General features: G+C 44.9%; 1 protein-coding gene across 2 annotated transcripts in view; it reads left to right on the forward strand.

Annotated features, from left to right (window-relative positions):
• The window catches only part of LOC143171854 (single-stranded DNA-binding protein 2-like), a 219,751-nt gene that overhangs the window by 171,167 nt on the left and 25,925 nt on the right, over positions 1–22,659 (forward strand). For both annotated transcript variants that reach the window (XM_076360953.1, XM_076360954.1), the window contains 3 exons: positions 1,594–1,661; positions 13,137–13,185; positions 14,979–15,014. In XM_076360953.1, the coding sequence (XP_076217068.1) occupies positions 1,594–1,661; positions 13,137–13,185; positions 14,979–15,014 (153 nt within the window). The remainder of the gene's footprint in view (positions 1–1,593; positions 1,662–13,136; positions 13,186–14,978; positions 15,015–22,659) is intronic.

Raw genomic sequence — 22,659 nt, forward strand, 5'->3', positions numbered from 1 at the left:
AACCCCCCTGCCGTGGGCAGGGACATCAGCAACTAGATCAGGTTGCTCAGAGCCCTGTCCAACCTGACCTGGAATGTTTCCAGGGATGGGGCATCCACCACCTCTCTGGGCAACCTGTGCCAGTGTTTCACCACCCTCAGCGTAAAAAATTTCTTCCTTATATCTAGTCTAAATCTACCCCCCTTTAGTTTAAAGTAGAGTAGAGGGGCAGAATCACCTCCCTTGACCTGCTGGCCACGCTTCTTTTGATGCAGCCTAGGATACGATTGGCCTTCTGGGCTGCGAGCGCACATTGCTGGCTCATGTCCAGCTTCTCATCCACCAGAACCCCCAAGTCCTTCTCGGCAGGGCTGCTCTCAATCCCTTCAACCCCCAGCCTGTATTGATACCGGGGGTTGCCCCGACCCAGGGGCAGGACCTTGCACTTGGCCTTGTTGAACCTCATGAGGTTCACACGGGCCCACTTCTCGAGATTGTCCAGGTCCCTCTGGATGGCATCCCGTCCCTCAGGTGTGTCGACCGCACCACTCAGCTTGGTGTCACCTGCAAACTTGCTGAGGGTGCACTCGATCCCACTGTCTATGTCATTGATGAAGATATTAAACAGTACCGGTCCCAATACGGACCCCTGCGGGATGCCACTCGTCACCAATCTCCATCTGGACATTGAGCCGTTGACCACTACCCTCTGGATGCGACCATCTAACCAATTCCTCACCCACCGGACAGCCCACCCATCAAATCCATACCTCTCCAGTTTAGACAGAAGGATGTTGTGGGGGACCGTGTCAAAGGCCTCACAGAGGTCCAGACAGACGACATCTGTAGCCCTTCCCGTGTCCACTGATGCAGTCCCTCCATCATAGAAGGCCACTAGGTTGGTCAGGCAGGACTTGCCCTTGGTGAAGCCATGCTGGCTGTCTCGAATCACCTCCCTGTCCTCCATGGGCCTTAGCAGAGCTTCCAGGAGGATCTGTTCCATGATCTTCCCAGGCACAGAGGTGAGACTGACTGGCCTGTAGTTCCCTGGGTCTTCCTTTTTTCCCTTTTTAGATTTATTAGGATAGACTGACTGATTAGAAGATAAATGTAATGGTTATTTTATATGTTATAAAAGTGATATAATGTGGTGTAATTTCATACAAGCATTTATTGATACACTGTTCATTAACAAAATCTAATTAAAAATAATTTTATTTAAATTTTATAATGTAGAAACACCAGAACAGTCCAGATTTCTTATTTTGATTGAGCTCCCTTGGTATAAAAGTTGAATACATTATAAAACCTCCCCCTCACTGGCCATTGATTTGATCTCTATATGTGTATATAATTCCTCCTGAAACAACTGACATTTTAAGTATTCTTAGTGTGTTTGTATTGTTTGAGTAGTACATGTAATTCTTTTTCCTTGGGGATAACAATATTATTTTTTTAAGTCAACAATGGAAATTCCTGAGAGAATAAATTACATTGGCCTATCTAGTCAGCAGTTATGTAGGGATATCATTAACCTGCTGTCCTTTCTTTCCCCCTCCTCTTTGGTTTTGTTTTTTTGTTTTGTGGTAGTCTGACCCTTGGTTATCATTGCAGAACTATGGAGGTGCAATGAGACCCCCACTGAATGCTTTAGGTGGCCCGGGGATGCCTGGAATGAACATGTAAGCATAATAATAAAGTCTTAAAATATTTAGAAAAAAACATTATTTCATTGTAGAAGTAACATTTGATAAATGTATGACAAGGGAGAACATGCTTTGGTTAGTAAACATGCTTTGATGGATAATAACTGCAATTAAAAAAAGTGAACCTACAGCAATTCTTCTGCACACATCTCTTACAGGTTCTTTTGCTTTTCTTCCAAGTCTGTACAAATACTGAGTTTCTTTTACAGGTCAAAATTCAAATATTGGGAATATTTTGTCAGTTTAGTCACTGATATTTGCTTGTATGCATTTTTTAATGACATTGTTTTCCTTTTTTTTTTCTGATTATTTTGCCAAGAAAAGTGCAAGTATGCTTCTTTTCTGCAAAACAAATACATTATTTTAGCAAAATAAAACCATTGTCTATATTTATAAAAAGGACACATATTTGAAAAAAAGAGTGTGGATGATTCTCCCTCTGTTGCTGTTTTTATTTCTGTAACTACATTTATTTCTACTCTAACTGGATAGAACAGTATTACAGATATAAGTTCTTCAGTATTTCTGTGTACTTCTCAGGCTGGTTTGTCATTTAGTGTAAATTGACTGAGTTCAGTTAAGCTATATGAATTTATTCCAGGTGTGGATTTGGTCATTGGAATGCATTATTCCTTTTACACCTGTAGAGACACACACCCTTCCTAAGCATGTAGAAAAATTTTAGATGTAAAATTACTGTATCTACAGTAGACTAGATTTAGTCTAGAGCGAAGCCACCGAGGCGAAGGGCTCCGGAGCGGAGGATCGCAACAGGGGACCCTTCCTGAAGCGGCAAAACCGCGGCAAAACCCGCGAAAAGCAAAAGCGCAGGGAGTGAGAGGGTGCCCCAGCCCCCCCCGTTCCCCGAGCCAAAGGAGGGAGCTCCTGATGAGTGGCAGCTCTGACTCAGCGTGGGCGGGGACAAGAGGGGCGGCGGCCAAACCCCCTCACTTACAAGAGCAGACCCCAGGGAGCGCGAGCAACCCGGAGCGCGGCGAACAGGGCGGGCAAACAGGACGTGGCGTGTCAGAAGGGCGTGGCGTGGCGCGGCAGTTTGCGCGGCAGTTCACGAGGGAGGGCGTGCAGGGAAGGTGAGCGGGCAAGGTGCAGCCCCACTCCCGGCTCTAGAGGCCAACTCAACTGGTAATCGTCGGCTTCCGAGAAGAGTACCAGCTATGGTTTCCACTCGTCCGAAAGCCGTCGCCAGAAGGAATGTGGTGACCCAGACAGAGCTCACATGCAAGAACACAGCTGTCCAGGTCTCTGGCTGCAGGGAGTGCCTGAGCCTGTCAGCTGTACCAGAGGGCAGCAGAGACACCACCTGTGTGCGGTGTGACCAGGTGGATGATCTGCTCGGCCTGGTGGCAGAGCTGAAGGAGGAGGTGGAAAGGTTGAGGAGTATCCGGGAGTGTGAGAGGGAGATAGATTGGTGGAGCTGCACCCTACCGTCCCTGAGGCAGAGGCAGCAGATGGAGGCTCCGCGAGAAGCAGAGGACCCCCTGCCCTCTTGCCACCAGGTAGAAGGAGGGGACCTAAGCGACGGGGGGCAATGGAAACAGGTCCCTGCTCGGGGTGCCAGGCGAACCCCCGCCCGGCCTCCCTCACCTTCCCGGTTGCCTTTACACAACAGATATGGGGCCCTGGAACTTGAGGGCGAGGCAAACGAGGATGTAGACGAAGGTCCATCCAGGGGGTCGCCTAGGGTGAGGCAGTCAGCCCCACGCATTATGACTGCCTCTGCTAAGAAAAAAAGGAGGGTAATTGTCATAGGCGATTCCCTTCTGAGGGGAACAGAGGGCCCTATATGCCGACCGGACCCATCCCACAGGGAAGTCTGCTGCCTCCCTGGGGCCCGGGTCAGAGACATCACTAGGAAGCTCCCTGGTCTGGTACGGTCTTCTGATTACTACCCGCTGCTGGTTATACAGGCTGCAGTGATGAGGTTGCAGAGAGAAGTCCTGCAGTGATCAAAAGGGACTTCAGGGCACTGGGGCGACTGGTTGAAGGATCGGGAGCACAGGTAGTGTTTTCCTCTATCCCTACAGTGGCAGGGAGGGATACTGAAAGGAGCAGGAAAACACACCTGATCAACACGTGGCTCAGGGGCTGGTGCCATCGGAGGAATTTTGGCTTTTTTGATCACGGGGAGGTTTACACAGCACCGGGCCTGCTGGTGACAGATGGAGTCCAGCTGTCTCACAGGGGAAAAAGGATCATGGCTCATGAATTGGCGGGGCTCGTTGAGAGGGCTTTAAACTAGGTTCGAAGGGGGAAGGGGATAAAACCAGGCTCACTAGAGATGAGCCTAGGGGTGGTGTGCCGATGCCGGGGGTGAAATCAATAGCCCAGCTCAAGTGCATCTACACCAATGCACGCAGCATGGGCGGCAAGCAGGAGGAGCTGGAAGCCGTTGTGCAGCAGGATAGCTATGACTTAGTCGCCATCACAGAAACATGGTGGGGTGACTCTCATGATTGGAGTGCTGCAATGGATGGCTATAAACTCTTCAGAAGGGACAGGCGAGGAAGGAGAGGCGGTGGGGTGGCCCTGTATGTTAGGGAGTGTTTCGATTGTCTAGAGCTCAACGATTGTGATGGTACGGTTGAGTGTCTATGGGTAAGGATGAGGGGGAAGGCCAACGAGGCAGATATCCTGCTGGGAGTCTGTTATAGACCACCCAACCAGGATGAAGGGGCGGATGAAGTGTTCTACAAGCGGCTGGCAGAAGTCTCTCAATCGCTAGCCCTTGTTCTCATGGGGGACTTCAACTTCCCAGATGTCTGCTGGAAATACAACACGGCAGAGAGGAAGCAGTCTAGGAGGTTCCTGGAGTGTGTGGAAGACAACTTCCTGACACAGCTGGTAAGTGAGCCTACCAGGGGAGGTGCCTCGCTCGACCTGCTGTTTACTAACAGAGAAGGACTGGTGGGAGATGTGGTGGTCGGAGGCCGTCTTGGGCTTAGCGACCATGAAATGATAGAATTCTCGATTCTTGGTGAAGTAAGGAGGGGGACCAGCAAAACCGCAACCATGGACTTCCGGAGGGCGGACTTTGGCCTGTTCAGGACGCTGGTTGAGAGAGTCCCGTGGGAGACGGTCCTGAAGGGCAAAGGGGTCCAGGAAGGCTGGACGTTCTTCAAGAAGGAAGTCTTAAAGGTGCAGGAGCAGGCTGTCCCCGTACGCCGTAAGAAGAACGGGCGGGGAAGACGACCGGCCTGGCTGAACGGGGAGCTCTTGCTGGGACTCAGGAAAAAAAGGAGAGTTTACCGCTTGTGGAAGAAGGGGCAGGCGACTCAAGAAGAGTACAGGGATCTCGTTAGGTCATGCAGAGAGGAAATGAGAAAGGCAAAAGCCCAGCTAGAACACAATCTGGCTGCTGTCGTTAAAGACAACAAAAAAAGTTTTTACAAATATATTAATGACAAAAAGAGAGCCAAGGAGAATCTCCATCCTTTATTGGATGCGGGGGGGAACATTGTCACCGAGGATGAGGAAAAGGCTGAGGTACTCAATGCCTTCTTTGCCTTAGTCTTTAACAGGCAGACCAGTTATCCTTAGGGTACTCGGCCCCCCGAGCTGGAAGACAGGGACGGCGAGCAGGATGAACCCCCCATAATCCAAGAGGAAGCAGTCAATGACCTGCTATGCCACCTGGATGCTCACAAGTCTATGGGGCCGGATGGGATCCACCCGAGAGTGCTGAGGGAGCTGGCGGAGGTGCTCGCCAAGCCATTCTCCATCATCTATCAGCAGTCCTGGTTAACGGGGGAGGTCCCGGAAGACTGGAGGCTTGCCAATGTGACGCTCATCTACAAGAAGGGCCGGAAGGAGGATCCGGGGAACTCCAGGCCTGTCAGCCTGACCTCGGTGCCGGGGAAGATTATGGAGCGGTTCATCTTGAGGGCGCTCACAAGGCATGAGCGGGACAACCAGGGGATCCGTCCTAGCCAGCACGGATTCATGAGAGGCAGGTCCTGCTTGACCAACCTGATCTCCTTCTATGACCAGGTGACCCGCCTAGTGGATGAGGGAAAGGCTGTGGATGTGGTCTACCTGGACTTCAGGAAGGCCTTTGACACTGCCTCCCACAGCATTCTCCTAGAGAAGCTGGCGGCTCACGGCTTAGACAGGTGTACTCTGCGCTGGGTCAAAAACTGGCTGGACGGCCGGGCCCAGAGAGTTGTGGTGAATGGAGTTCAATCCAGTTGGCGGCCGGTCACGAGCGGTGTTCCCCAGGGCTCAGTTTTGGGGCCGGTCTTGTTTAATATCTTTATCGATGATCTGGATGAGGGGATCGAGTGCACCCTCAGTAAGTTTGCAGACGACACCAAGTTGGGCGGGAGTGTTGATCTGCTCGAGGGTAGGAAGGCTCTGCAGAGGGACCTGGACAGGCTGGATCGATGGGCCGAGGCCAACTGTATGAGGTTCAACAAGGCCAAGTGCCGGGTCCTGCACTTCGGCCACAACAACCCCATGCAGCGCTACAGGCTTGGGGCAGCGTGGCTGGAAAGCTGCCCAGCAGAGAAGGACCTGGGGTTGTTGGTCGACAGCCGGCTGAACATGAGCCGGCAGTGTGCCCAGGCGGCCAAGAAGGCCAATGGCATCCTGGCCTGTATCAGAAATAGTGTGGCTAGCAGGACTAGGGAAGTGATCGTGCCCCTGTACTCGGCCCTGGTGAGGCCGCACCTCGACTACTGTGTTCAGTTTTGGGCCCCTCACTACAAGAAGGACGTTGAGGTGCTGGAGCGTGTCCAGAGAAGGGCAACGAGGCTGGTGAGGGGTCTGGAGAACAAGTCTTATGAGGAGCGGCTGAGGGGACTGGGGTTGTTTAGCCTGCAGAAAAGGAGGCTGAGGGGAGACCTCATCGTTCTCTACAACTACCTGAAAGGAGGTTGTAGCGAGGTGGGTGTCGGTCTCTTCTCCCAAGTAACAAGCGATAGGACAAGAGGAAATGGCCTCAAGTTGTGGCAGGGGAGGTTTAGATTGGACGTGAGGAAAAATTTCTTTACTGAAAGAGTGGTGAAACATTGGAACAGGCTGCCCAGGGAAGTGGTGGAGTCCCCATCCCTGGAGGTATTTAAAAGATGAGTAAATGAGGCGCTTAGGGACATGGTTTAGTGGGCATGGTGGTGTTGGGTCGACGGTTGGACTCGATGATCTTAGAGGTCTTTTCCAACCTCAGTGATTCTATGATTCTATCATTCTATGATTCTAAACTAAGGATTTTAGCATAGCAAATAGCCCAAAATGAGGAATCTTCTGCACTTATGATAAATCCTTTGCTCACTAAGAGATGTTTCTATGATTAGCAAGTCTGGGAAAAAATAAGTTGCTCCTTGCATTATTTAGATTTGTCTCTTAAGAGATTCAGAAATTTTAAGGGGCTGTTATAATTACATTTAACATAACACAGGCCAGAGATTATCAAGTGATTCTTGTATCTTGGCCCTACCTCTACATAAGTTACTACACTGTTTTTTAACCAGCGTTTTGCAATCCCTGGGTGGTCACAGAAGGCAGCATGGCATTCAGGATATCAAGACACTAAAATGATATTACAATCAGAAGCAGAGAACATTTTATTTTCTTACTCCTTTTACACCTTTGTCTTTCAAGAATGAGTTTGCAGCAGATCGACACAGAAAACACAGTCAAGATTTATATATGCTTGTTATCATTATATCATAGGTACTCATTTTTACTCATTTTTAAGTTTTATTTTATGTTTATAGGAATCATAAGCAAGAGAGGATAATTTTCATTTCAAATAAAGAATTACCAACCTCAAAAAGTAAAAGAGGTACTGAGTTTTAGAAAAATATCTAATCCAACATGTCGTTAATTTATTCTGATTTCCAGATAAAACTTGAATTCTTGAAGCAAATAAAATCTACAGTTGGTTGTTACTCTATTGTAGACAGCATATATTTGACTCAAGACAATTCTAGGAACCTTCCCAAGGGTAGGCATTTCTTCTTTTAAATATTTTCTCTACATCGATTCTATTTAGATATTTGACATTCAGTGCGAGTATATAAGCAGTACATAGATTGTCCTCAGAAGGAGATTTTATGATAAGAAAAGGAAATACAACTTTCTAAAATAAAATGTTCTATAAGTAAAATTCAGGATGGGTAAGATATTTTGAGGATAGTTATCCACATAAATCAGTATTTACATAAAAAAGACTGGCAAATGGGTTCCTGAATTAAAAAAAGAACTCCTTCTCTGCCAGAAAGAGGAATATGGTTATGGGTTGAAATACTAATATTTCATTATTGCAATATTTAAGAAGCACATTTCATCTTGTGTTGAGTCAGTAAATGTACATAGATCGTGTTCTTTTAATTCAGTGATGCGGGAAGAACATTTTTCTTTGAACTTGTGTGTTCTGTTGAAGGGGATACTATGAACTTCAGTCCTTTACTCAGGGAATTCATGAGCTTTGAGACAGTGTATGATTTCTTCTGAGTGCAACATTATATAAAGTAGTAATTATGAAGTAGGGAACCATAGCTATCTCTATGTCTACCAATCAGGCATATGCTGCAGTCCTTTACATTTCTTACAAACTCATCTTTACTCCAGTTCAGCTGAAAGTGGGAACAGAAAACAAGACTTCATACTGTCCCTTGCTATATAATGCACATTAAAGGCTTAAGAGAGTCCCAAGTGCTAATGCTGGAATATTATGCTGTAACATATATTGATCTGTGTTATATGCTGAATCACAGACCTTTGTAAGGAGTTCCATTATTGCATGCCTTCTACATGAATAATTTTTTAGAACTTTTTTTATTATCAAACAGTATTTTTTCCTCTTTCAAATGGAGTAACTTATGCTGTTGTTTGGATTTCTTTTAACTGTATTTCCAAGACATCAGTTTGATTTCTTACTGTAAAGTTATTGCTGTCAAATTTGTCTGAAATCTGATAGTACTAAAGTCCTTATACTGTGAAATCTTAGTAAAGACTTCTCTGATCAATTCCAATATTCAAAATCAGTCAGAGTGCATCTAAGGATAACCCATGGGCAGTAGCAATAAATGGACCCAAATGGTTAGAATTCATACTTTGTACATCAAATAAATTGTAAGGGATAATATAATGCTAAGAAATATCAGTGTAAGTCACGTAGTACTTGCATTTCTATGTAAGATAACTTCCCTATTGCCTTATGTATAGTGCATATTCATTTACATTTGTCTTCACATAGACATATCTTTTTCTTACATTAAAATTTTCCTGTGTTGTATTCAATTTTTTTGGATCTCTGGCTATGTTAAAATATAAAAATGTGTACTCTACAAAAAGAGTTGTCATTTTAAAATCCATCTTTTTCTCCCATGAAAGTTCAAAAGGAAGCTGTTCTGGTTAAGAGCAAAATATCTGCCAAATATAATTTTACATTTTTCTGGATGAAAAAGTATCCTTTATTGTTAAAAATGGCAACAACCAGCCTGAGAGGTCATAGACAGTATTTCAATCCAGGAGCATATACAGCATAAATTTAGTTGTATTAGGTGTATGTGGCAAGGTTTCAGTAGCGGGAGGGGAGCTGAGGGAGGGGGGCTGCAGGGGTGGCCTCTGTGGGAAGAGATCAGGGGCTGCCCTGTGCTGGACATGGCCAGTTCCAGCTGGCTCCGCAACAGCCCCACTTCAGGCCACAGCTGAGCACATCAGTGAAGTTGGTGGTGCCTCTGTGAAAACATATTTAAGAAAGGGCAAAAACATCACACAGCTGGGGGGGGGGAGGGGAGAGAAGACGACGATGAAGACGAAGACAAAGAAGAAGAAGAAGAAAGACAAAGAAGAAGAAAGACTGAGAAACAGCAGTGCCAACACCATGGTCTGAGAAGAAGGAGGGGGAGGATGTGCTCCATGGCACCAGAGCAGATATCCACCTTGCAGCCCGTAGAGGACCCCATACCAGAGCAGGTGGATATTTCCTGAGGGAATCGTGTCCTGTGGAGAACCCACGCTGGAGCTGGGGAAAAGTATGAGGAGGAAGGAGCGGCAGAGAGAAACTGTCATGCACTGACCATAGCCCCCCCCCCCCATTCCCCATCCCCCCTGAGCCACTTGGGTGGGACGATAGAGGACTTGGGAAGAAAGGAGTGAAGTTTGAGCCTGGGAAAGGGGGGAAGGTGTTGTTTTAATTTTTGTCTTTGTTTCTCACTACCCAAATCTATTTTGATTGGCAATAAATTAAATTAATTTTCCCAAATTGAATCTGTTTTTCCCATGACAGTAACTGGTAAGCAATCTCCCTGTCTTTATCTCGACCCAAGAGCTTTTTCATACTATTTGAAGCAAATACACAAGCAAATTGATGCCCAGCCAGGTTTTATTGCTGAGCATGATGTCATATGGTCTGGAATATCCCTTTGGTCAGTTTGGGTCAGCTGTCCTGGCTATGTCCCCTCCCAACTGCTTGCCTATCCCCAGCCTACTCGCTGGGGGGCAGAGTGGGAAGAAAAAGAGAAAGCCTTGATGCTGTGTAAGCAGTGTTCAGCAATAACCAGAACATTGGTGTGTTATCAACACTGTTTTAGCCACAAATGCAAGGCAGGGCTGCTATGAAGAAAGTTAACTCCATCCTGGCCAGACCCAGTACATACAAAAAGACCCTCTCCCACATTTCTGTCTTTCCAACCTTCCAAAAATAATGTCAGCAACTGTATTGGGTGTACATGGCAAGGTTTTGGTAGCGGGGGGGGGGGGGGGGGGGGGCGCTGCAGGGGTGGCCTCTGTGGGAAGTGGTCGGGGCTGCCCCATGCTGGACACAGCTGGTTCCAGCCAGCTCCACAACAGCCCCACTGCAGACCAAAGCTGAGCCAATCAGCAAAGCCTGTGGCACCTCTGTGAAAACATATTTAAGAAAGGGCAAAAATGCCACAGAGAGAGCAGAGGAGGGAACAAAAAGAGTGAGAAACAGCAAAGGGAACACTAAGGTCAGAGCTCCATGGTGGAGCAGATATCCACACTGCAACCCATGGAGGACCCACACCAAAGCAGATGGGTATTCCTAAAGAAACTGCAGCCTATGGAGAACACATGCTGAAGCAGATTTTTCTGAAGGAGTTCACCCTGTGGAGAACCCACACCAAAGCAGAGGAAATGTGAGAAGGAAGGAGTGGCAGAGAGAAACCATTATGTACTGACCATAACCCCCAATCCCCCATCCTCCCTGTGCTGCTTGGGTGGGGCAGGTAGAGGAGTCTGGAGTGGAGTGAAGTTGAGCCTGGGAAAGGGGGGAGGAAAGGTGGTGTTTTAATGTTTGTCTTTTTGTTTCTCACTACCCAAATCAGTATCTATTTTAATTGTCAATAAATTAAGTTAAACTTCCCCAAGTCAAGTCTGTTTTGCTCACTGCAGTAACTGGTAAACAATCTCCCTGTCTTTATCTCTACCCATGATCTTTCTCTTTCCTGTTCTTCCTATTTTCTCCCCTGTCCCACTGAGGAGGGAGAGTGAGTGAGTGAGTGAGCAGCTGGGTAGGAGCTTGGCTGTTAGCCAAGGCTAACCCACCACAGGCAGCATAAAATGAAATGATTCACTTAATTTTCACTTTATTTCAGTTGATTGTTTTAGCCAACTTCTTTATAGTTTTATCAACAATGTAATGAAAAATAAGTGTTTCAATATTAAAACCCTGAGGCAACATATATACTTAATAGTTTTTAGTTCTACAAAACTTTAAAATAGATAGAAAACTTCCTTAACTCATTTATAAAGCCTACTTTTTGTGTTGTATTTAAATAATTTTCCCATGTCTAGTAAGCTGTGGTGGCTAATGTAGCTTTTGTAAAGCCCATGAGGCCGAAGTGCCTTTTTAAACGCAGAAATGTTGCCATCTGCTCTGCCTTTATGTTTTCAGGGCCTTGAAAAAGTAATTTTATCTTGTTTTTATATAAATAGGAGTGCTAATGCTACCAGGAATAATTGTAGTTATTCATATGTTATGACTGTAAACATTGAGATTTTTACCTTCCATATGGTTTAGTTCCCTCAAGACTTTTAAAGTAAGAAGCCTAACCACCAAACTACTCTGAGCTCAGATAAGATTAAGAAAGTTAATATAACAGCAAGAGTTGTGAGAAAAACCTGCTCTGTCAGGAAAGGAGTTTTTTCCTTTTTCCTTTCCCTCATTTTGCTTTTAGTATCTGTCTGATGTTTAGTCTGAGTTAGCTTTATCAAAGACTCCTTTTGCCTGTTGTATTCTTCTCCCACCTGCTAGGAAATTGCCACTTAATCATAAATATACCATTTGGGCAAAGTGTAACAAAAGAATGTCTGAAAAGTCTGAAATTTCCATTTTGCCTGCTGTATGGTAAATTTCATGTTTATGTGATTTCTGTAGAGATAATGTAGCCTAAGTCAAGTAGCAAACTAATTTTAGATACGTATCTAAATATATGCTTAAAATGTATATGTATAAAATGGCATGTTTTCAATTTTTAATATATAAAATATATAGATATATCCCTATATAAATATAGTTGTTATTCTTCTTAGATACGTATTACAGCAAATGGCTTGTTTTTCTAAAAAATAGTTTTAATCAAAACATTTATAAGGAACTAGCATTACTTTTACTAATGAAACCTTACTATACTTGCGGTATTCTAGACCCATACTCAATAAATGTTTGCTACAGTCTTTCAGGAAGGTATTTAATTATGTAAGCAAGAGTACATTTCTATGGTTGAAATTGCACTTACAGTTTAGTACCTTTCTGCTTTGGTCTATATTGTAAATAGACTTTTGCGGAATGTGTGATACTTCCTCCAAATATTTTAAAAAATGTGAACAAAGTACAAAGAAAAACACTCCTCCTGAGAACTCAAAGAATTTTGCAACTTGTATTTTACTCTCTTTAAAACTTCTGTGCCACAATGAAACATTATCTCTATGTAACATAGAGTTAAATTCTCCCTGAACAAGAAGGCAGCACTATAAGAGGCACAAATTTGCAGCGTCTTTCAAATTATTCCATTGAGAACATGATAGGGGAATGTCTGATGCTTCCTAAATCTGCAGGTGTTCTGACACTGATGCAAAACTCATCTCCACTATAGCCTCTGGCAGTGTGGCTACTGATGAAAGACTTGTTATGATACAGTTCTAGCAGGTAGTGTCTTGAAAAGGCCATAGGATGAGTTAGGAACTGAAATGTCTTAAATGTAAACGGCAAGGTTCTAATAATAAATAAATTATCTGTAATCATCTCATAAACTGATTAAATGAAGAAGGTAGTGCAACAATGATAATTTTGCTATACCATTATAACTTGGTGCAGTTATGGTTTATAATCACACTTTATTACAGTTTAAAAAGCTATATCCTAACTTAATCTGGGAATAGATTACTTGAAAACATTTGCTTCCTCATAATAGGTCAGAAGCTGGGGGGGTTGTTCTGTTTCTCATCTTTCATCTTCTGTTACAGGGGTCCAGGCGGTGGTAGACCTTGGCCAAACCCAACCAGTGCCAATTCTGTAAGTAAATATTTAAATATATTAGACATCATCTTATATAAAGGGAGTTGTTTTTCATCAATACACCAAACCACAGGAAACAAAATCTACTTTATTCAACAAATAGAATATTGCATGCTTTATATTTTTCCCCATTATATTATGTTCCTTTTAACCCTAATGCAGAGTAGATACAGTGAGGACCATGTCTTAACAGAGAACTCATCGACCATTTTTGACTGCAAATATCCAGCTCTGTTCATAATCACACAACAGCTCTACATCACTTACAGAACTTCCTTAACAAAAAAGTTTTCCTGAAGTATATTTAAAATCTATTTTAGCTTCCTTTAGTGCAAGTAAGAAGAGTTAGGTCAATACTATCTGGCTAGCAAGCTCTACAGAAATCATAGTTTGAGAAGATTTATCCTAACGTGCGCTTGCATATTTTACATAACAAAAGCACATTTACTCCTGTTAACTAGGGAACATAGAATCATAGAGCAAATGTTTGCAAGACATCAGCATTTGCAGTTGGATAAGTTGGGTCTGGCTTGCCAGATGGTATTGGTTCTTTTTGTTGTTCTCAGTTTTGATTTTTTATTTCTACTGAATTATAATTAGGAAAAAAAAAGAGCTGAAACTCTTCCTCTGTTTATTTTTGCATGCACTCAACTAAAATGGGCATCAGGGTATTTTTTGACTCATAGTTGAAACATTTTCACTCTATGAAATTAATTGAGAAGTCCAGTACTAGATACATTTGTAAAAATTAGTTGGCTGACAAGTTGTCTACAACCATGGAAAATGCTTATTCTACAAAATAATTTTGTCATTTCTCAGTTGAGTTTCTTAAGTCTTACCCCATCCTCCTATAATGGTTTTGCTCCCTGCTCCTTCAGAGAGAATCATCACAAAGACTATTTCATAAAGAAGAAAAACGGATTATTTGCAGGCAACTGTTTTTCTCCAAATATCCTCTGTAACAAATACCAAAATTGAATTTGAAATTAAATTAGGACACTGTCCTTTTAAAAAAAAAGAAAGAATAATGCAAAGAAATAAAATTAGTATCTTCTCGGCTGGAAGAAATGGAGAGAGATGCTTTTCCTTTTATGGTCTGGATTTTAATCAAGATTCAGTACATATAAGAACATAGAAAATTAGTCCCTGTTCGGTATGACTCTGAAGTCCTGTTGACTTAAATGCAAGTATGTGCTACTTAAGCTTAGAACTTTATAAAGCATATTACATTAATAATCTTACAGCTGAACCTTTTACAAGATTGTAGATGTTTACAGAGCTTATTGTGCCTCCCACACTATGAATCAGAAGATTCTTGTGATAGACACAAGGACTGGCATTGGTACTAGAGTTTGTAACTTGGTATCTTACAAGAGTGATGTTGGCTGTTCAACATGCATGCATCACTTACTTAGTATGAAATAATAGAGAATAGATATCAGACCTCAACTTGCATACATTTACGTATGTGAATTATGTTATTCCTGTTGATTTCAGTAGAGTGGGCTCCAGGACACAGTAATCTTAAACAGAAATATTTTGATTTGAAGTATTTGGTATTAAATTCTGTTTATGACTCTATTGCAAGTTTTAGTCTTGAACATACAATAAGTTGTTAATTAGAAAAGATGCTGTGTGTTTGTTAACAATAGCATTTTCCCATAATCTTTAACTTTGTCTTTAAAATAAATTATACAAATATGCTTTAACATATGACTGTCAATAAATGTAGGTATGGATACCATCTCTCTGCAAAAGAAATTACTGTCTTGTTTCTGTTGATATTACAGATACCTTATTCTTCAGCATCTCCTGGGAACTATGTAGTAAGTATGCTGTTATGTATTTGCTCATTAAAATAGATGTTACATTTTATTTAGGCAAAGAAATCATTGTCCACATGAAGAACCCTTGTGTGTTGGTTGAGAACTGAACGTCTGATCTGCAGTTAGCTATTTTGTCTGCCATCTGTGGTGCATATGTTGATATTCATTACTAGAATCATTATCAGTCTGCTCTAAATTGCCCCGAGTACTATGTTTTATTTCAGCATATGTTTCCATAACCAACAAAATATATTGTCTTCAAGAATAAAGGACAAAAAATCCCAGCTTCTTTGGTGATACAAAATTGTGCATGAATTTCTGAACTTCTTCAGGAAAAAAAGCATTTGAAGAATTAGAAAAGGATTTTATCTCCCCAAAGATGTATAAATGGGTCCCTATAGCTAACATTTTAAAGGATATTTTTATTCTTATAATTACCTTCTAGAGACTTGAAAACTTTTTTTCCCTCCATATTCTGTTTTGGTTTTATTTCACAAATGTTGTCTTAATTTATTATGGATTAGTTGGTATTGTTTTTTCTTAGTATTAACTGTCATTCAACCCCAGGTGACGTGCTGCACAAAGGATTTGTGCAGCACAACACAGACCTGAAGGCCACGCTGTATGTGCAGCATAGTGCGGCACAGTGCAGGCCTAGGCCTACTCAGGTTAACTGTTACGTGGATCACTAACTCCTCGATGTACAGTGGTCTCCCAGTCAGGATTACTACATCCCACCCCTTGATCCACATGCAGTTTACCTTTCTTACATATAAGTTACAGATTATATTAGTAAGCGGTTCAGCTAATACAAAGTTTCTTATACATAAGCTAGTCACTACAAATAATAATAGTACAAGGATAATGACAAGTAAAACAAATACTGGTTGTGAAAATAACTGTAGAACAGCAATATTAGGGCTAGGACTACTGAAGATGTCCTGCCATTGGGCTCCACCCCTCCTCCCATGTCCTGTAAGACAATGGTGGTGCAAATTTCACCAAACAGTCCAGTTACTTGTGTAGTAGACAGGAAGGAGCTTTAGTGCAGCCAGTGGGCAGGGGCATCCAACACTTCATGTTTTTTGATACATAGCATGCGGCAAACAAAAGCAGCAGTGTGAGGCTCCACATAGAAGTTCTGCATGAGATAAATTAAAGGCATTATTTTATGTACAGCATATGTTGAGGCACATAATGAGGTGTGTTTGCCTGCTCCTCTAGGATTAGGTACATGGCCTCTGGTCTCTTTGCCAGGATCTCTGCAGGGATGAATTTCCCTTGAGGAATCCGGTACATGCAGTTGCCTCTGACTCACAGTGAATCACGAGACTCTGTCAGCACCTCATAGTGCTGATGACCTAATAGAAGCTGGTAGGAGGTATAGCCTTGGAAGCATGCTTTATTATTCAAATTCATTACAGCTTGTTGTAGCACTGTTGGCCAGTTACACAGAGTGTGAGAGGAACAACATATGTAACTGTTCCTTCAGTAAGGCATTGGTCTGCTTGATTAGGCCAGCTCCCCTGGGATGATGGGGTATGTGGTATATCCAGTGTACTTTGTGCTCGGCAGCCCAATGTTGAACCTTTTGGCCTGTAAAATGAGACCCATTGTCCGACTGGATACAGGTGGGTGGGCCTATCCACTGGCTAAGTAATCACAGGCCTTTCAGCGTCCCTTTCTGGTCGGCATGTGTAGCCGGGGATACAGCAACATAGTATATGTGTCAACCATTACCAATATGTACTGTAGCTGCTGTGCTTTTGGTAAGGGCCCGATGTAATCTATTTGCCAGATATAGCCAGGGACAGGGCCTTGTTGAATCTGCCCATAAGACTGCTGAGGCAACTTTTTATCTTTCAATACCTTAGAGACTGCACACCGCTGCACTAGCTCCTGAACGGCTTCCCAGGTACATGGGAAGCCCCAACTTTGGGTCCATCTGTATTTACCATTGACACCCAGGTGCCCAGATTTTTTGTGGGCCCATTTAACAAGGGCTTCCTCATCAGGTAACAGAGCATCAGGGGATGGGATATCAGGAGGTAAAGTAGCACTATTAATTTGGGCTAATCAATCAGCTGTGGCATTGTGCTCCCACCCCTCCCTGACACCCCGGGTGACATGGACATCAACATGTTGAACCCACAGGTTCGAATTCACACATTTCTGGGCTGTTTCCATAAGTCTTGACCCCACAATGTTTTCCTGTGTATTGTCCAATTGTCTGCTTGCTGCTTACTAACCCATGTAGTTAATCCCTTATATGCCACCCAGGAATTGATATATATGCATAGCTCAGGACTGGGGGTCTTTTCTAATATCATGAGCACAGCCATTAGTTCCGCATACTGACTGCTGCCCCCCTTGCCTTGCTGAGTCAAAGAGATTTGCTTGGCAGGATTAAAGGTGGCAGTCTTCCACCATCTCTCCCCCTTAACATATCTTGCTGATCCATCCATGAACCAGGCACACTGTCGCTGCTCAGGAATGAGGTGTTCGTATGATGGGGCTTCCTGAGCCCAGACAGGGGGTAGTGACTCCAAACTAAGTTGAGATACGGTTGTCAGTTCTAGTTGGGCTATTTTTTCCTGCAAGGCACTGATTTTGTGGGGACCTGGCTTTGCCTGCATGGGAATATACCATTTCCCTTTTACAGTGCTGGACTGTTGTGCATTTCCAATACTATAGTTGGTATCATTAGACAAAACCCACTGCAATATAGGCAAGCCCACATTCAGAGTAACAGTCTCTCCCCCAGTGACTCGATCAGTTTCTACTAAAGCGCAATATGCAGCCAGTAGTTGTTTTTCAAAAGGCATGTAGTTCTGTGCGGGGGGGGGTGGGGGGGGTGGGTGTGTGTGTGACGTGACCAGAAGCCAAGCAGGATTTGCCTCCCTTCACCTTTTTGCTACAAGCTCCAACATGCTAGCAATATCATCTCCTGAAACTAGGACTTCCAGCTCAAAAGGTTTGTGAGGTTGCTTAGGACCCAGTGCAACAGCACAGGAGACAGCGTGCTTAGCTGGTTTGAAAGCTCTTTTTTCATCTTCCCCCCATACAAACTGGTTCCTCTTTCTTGCTACAATATGTAGGGGTCTTAAAATCTGTGCTGTGTGGGATAAACTGGCCAGTACCCCAGTAATCCTACAAAGTGCTACACATCAATCTTGCTTTGGGGCTCAGCTATATGAAGTAGTTTGTTTTGCAGCTTCAGGCATAATCCAGCAGGGTCCTTGCCAGATGAAGCCTAAAAATTTTACTTCAGCTGCTGGCCCTTGTGCTTTTTGTGGATTGACTTCCCAACCATGCCCCCTCATGGTGTCCACAACACTGCTCAGTGCCTCTCCAACATCCTACTCCGTAGGTCCAGTCAGCAGGATGTCATCAATGTAATGGAACAGTTGACACTGGGGGCAGGCTGTACTCCTCCAAGTGCTGAGCCACAATCCTGTGACAAATCGTGGGGCTATGCAGGTATCCCTGAGGCAGCACTGTAAAGGTGTACTGCTGGCCTTCCCAGGAAAAGGCAAGCTGTTCCTGCGACTCTTCAGCAATAGGAACACTGAAGAAGGCATTTGCCAAGTCAATAACAGCATGTCAGGCGCTTGCCTCGGCTTCCAGTGGCTCGAACAGGGTGAAGATGTCCGGCAGGACCGCAGCCGTGGGAGGGGCGGCTTTGTTCAAAAGTCAGTAATCCACAGTCATATGCCAGGATCCATCTGGTTTCTTTGCAGGCCAAATAGGGCTATTAAAAGGTGAATGTGTCTGTCTGATAACTCTGGCTTCTAACAACTGTTTAATAGTTTGAGAAATTTCAGCATGCTCCCCAGGCAACCAGTATTGTTTTAAGGCTATAGGGTATGTGGGGGTCAGCACAATGGGGGAAGTCACAATCCTCCCTACCATAAGTGCCCGGATCCGAGCTGATTGGATACCAAAAGAATATCTTCCCCCAGTGGTTTAAAAGGTCTTGCCTGCTAACAGATTGTGCCCTATGATATATTCGGGCACTCTCGTAATCCATACTTGAGCCGAAATGGTGGGTATCCTTCTAATTGCAAGATCAGAGAAACTTGTTGAGCTGGCTCTTCTCCCCTCCCCCGAATACATTAATATTCATCAGTTTATTCTTGGGGTAATGGGATGGATTTCCATGAATTAGGGTTACTTCTGCCCCAGTATCCAGCAGGGCCATAACCCATGCCAGCTCCAATGTATTACAAGCAGAATGTGTGGGCCGTGGTCCTCCCACTTAGCTCCCTTTATTATCTGTACTGGAGAGGGACCACACATTTCCTATTCTTGTTTCCAAGGAGAAAGGTCGGGGTATTTAGAGGCAGCTGGGGAGGATGCATCTTCACTGTCAACAGAGGGTGATGCGGGTGGGACTGATGTCCCGGTGCTCTGCACTTCCCTTCACACCTTCCTCTTTTCTTTTGCTTTCTTATGCAAATTCCACAAATAAGGAGTTGATTTGCCATCTATCTGCTCCCTAGGCACTTGTGCCTGCATTAGTGCCAGAAACATCTCTTTCTGCATAACCTTTCCCTTCAGCTGTTGCATTTGAAATGTGTCAGGCTCCTTCTCTTCTTTTTCAGTTTGATAATCACCAAGCTGTCCTAGTGATAGGATAACATCCCCCATTGGTCTTCCTGCAGCAGCCCCTAGCAAGGAAATTATTGGTCCTTTCAAGGCAAATGGGTGCCCTCTAACACACAAGTTTTCATGCTGGGTGCAAAAGGTTCCATATCAGGACTTTACAAGTTATGCAAATACACGCCTTGCCATGTGGCCGATTCCCATAAATACTGATCAGCCTCAGCTATACTTTTCCAGGATTCTGCTTTATTGTCTCAAATAGTAGGTGAGGGATACTCTACTGTTACCGTAAGTCGGCAGATGAAAAACTCTCGAAGACTCAATTTGGAGTTTTAGAAAGCAGGCATTCTTTATTGCGGCGCTGGGCGCACAGGGGATCGCTCCACCTAGTGTGCACGCCAGGCTGCTCAACTATGGGAGTTATGTACAATCAGAATATACATATTCATTAGATTTCTGAGAAATGATTAGCATATTCATGTTATTTCTTGGAACTCATTAACATATGCAAAAGTCTTTAACGCATGCGCTCTTATGTTCATTGGTGGTCTTCCAGGGTCCTCTGGTGGTCGTCGATAGTCTTCCTCACTGTGTCCGCTAATTGAACTCAGTCTTTTCACCTAGTTGCAGTAGCTGATTTCAGCATAACTTCCTTATCCATTCCACCCCTGTACACAGAGCTTCAAGGATTCCTTTTATCTATGGAATGTCCAGTCTGCAGAACATTTAGTTACTTCGCTTCGACAAAGAAAACCGTATGTCTCCTTAGTATTTCGGTATCACTACTTTTAAAGCTTCCTGGAGCCATGCTCACAGGGAATGGGATACATTACCCTGCGCTCCTCTCAGCTGCTGGGTAATCATAGGGTTTTGCGAGATGACACCCAAACACTTTCATTCTTTAGGATGTAAATTTATACCATCGCCTCCAGTCCCATACTCGCAATAGCCAGTGCAAAAGCCTTTCTCCCGGCTTTTGCCAGTATGCTTTTGGTAAATCTTGCAACTCAGGCTGTGTAAAATCACACACTGAGACAGCCTGCTGGGATGCCCCCGGAGGCCCTTTGCTTTGTGATTCACTAATGGCCAGATGAAATGCGGTTGCGGCACTCGTCCTCTGACCCCTATGTCCATTTGTCCTCACCACAGAAACAGAGATCCTTGTCCTACCATTCATCCCTCCGGCGAATAGCTCGTACCTCAGCACTGCCCTTCCTGGGCTGCTCTGTGCGCCCCTCCTTGCACCGTGGGTACCTGCACCACCGCTTGCTCCCCGGGGACTGCCATGAGGAGCTGCGCCTGCAGCTCATGCAGTTCATTTTGCATCAGCTCTAAACGCCCCCATGTCCGTATCAAGCATGTTAGTAACAACCAAAGGCAGCACAAATATTCCTTGCCTTTTCCTTTCCCCAGTCCCTGCTTTCTAAGACAAGATAATACTTCAGCTGGGGTGGGGCATTCATGCCCAAGAAGGCTGGGTAATATTCAAGGATCACCTCCTCCAAGCTCAGGAGCGATGCATCCCAACAAAGAGGAAGTCAGGCAAAAATGCCAGGAGGCCTGCAGGGATGAACAAGGAGCTCCTGGACAAACTCCAACACAAAAAGGAAGCCTACAGAGGGTGGAAGCAAGGACAGGTAGCCTGGGAGGAATACAGAGAAATTGTCCGAGCAGCCAGGGATCAGGTTAGGAAAGCTAAAGCCCCGATAGAATTAAATCTGGCCAGGGACGTCAAGGGCAACATGAAGAGATTCTATAGGTACGTCGGGGATAAAAGGAAGATGAGAGAAAATGCGGGCCCTCTCCGGAACGAAACGGGAGACCTGGTTACCCGGGACACGGAGAAGGCGGAGGTACTCAATGACTTTTTTGCCTCGGTCTTCACCGGCAAGTGCTCGAGCCTCACCGCCCAAGCCGCAGAAGGCAAAGGCAGGGACTGGGAGAATGAAGAGCCGCCCACTGTGGGAGAACATCAGGTTCGAGACCATCTAAGGCACCTGAAGGTGCACAAGTCCATGGGACCCAATGAGATCCATCCACGGGTCCTGAAGGACCTGGCGGATGAAGTTGCTAAGCCACTATCCATCATATTTGAGAAGTCATGACAGTCCGGAGAAGTTCCCGCTGACTGGAAAAGGGGAAACATATCCCCCATTTTTAAAAAGGGAAAAAAGGAAGACCCGGGGAGCTACAGGCCAGTCAGTCTCACCTCTGTGCCTGGGAAGATCATGGAACAGATCCTCCTGGAAGCTCTGCTAAGGCCCATGGAGGACAGGGAGGTGATTCGAGACAGCCAGCATGGCTTCACCAAGGGCAAGTCCTGCCTGACTGACCTAGTGGCCTTCTATGATGGAGGGACTACATCAGTGGACACGGGAAGGGCTACAGATGTCGTCTGTCTGGACCTCTGTGAGGCCTTTGACATGGTCCCCCACAACATCCTTCTGTCTAAACTGGAGAGGTATGGATTTGATGGGTGGGCTGTCCGGTGGGTGAGGAATTGGTTAGATGGTCGCATCCAGAGGGTAGTGGTTAACGGCTAAATGTCCAGATGGAGACTGGTGACGAGTGGCGTCCCGCAGGGGTCCGTATTGGGACCGGTACTGTTTAATATCTTCATCAATGACATAGACAGTGGGATCGAGTGCACCCTCAGCAAGTTTGCAGGTGACACCAAGCTGAGTGGTGCGGTCGACACGCCAGAGGGACGGGATGCCATCCAGAGGGACCTGGACAAGCTCGAGAAGTGGGCCCGTGTGAACCTCATGAGGTTTAACAAGGCCAAGTGCAAGGTCCTGCACCTGGGTTGGGGCAACCCCCGGTATCAACACAGGCTGGGGGATGAAGGGATTGAGAGCAGCCCTGCCGAGAAGGACTTGGGGGTTCTGGTGGATGAGAAGCTGGACATGAGCCAGCAATGTGCGCTTGCAGCCCAGAAGGCCAATTGTATCCTGGGCTGCATCAAAAGAAGCGCGGCCAGCAGGTCGAGGGAGGTGATTCTGCCCCTCTACTCTGCTCTGGGGAGACCCCACCTGGAGCA

Source organism: Aptenodytes patagonicus, chromosome W (assembly GCF_965638725.1).
Source record: "Aptenodytes patagonicus chromosome W, bAptPat1.pri.cur, whole genome shotgun sequence".
NCBI classification, from domain to species: domain Eukaryota; kingdom Metazoa; phylum Chordata; class Aves; order Sphenisciformes; family Spheniscidae; genus Aptenodytes; species Aptenodytes patagonicus.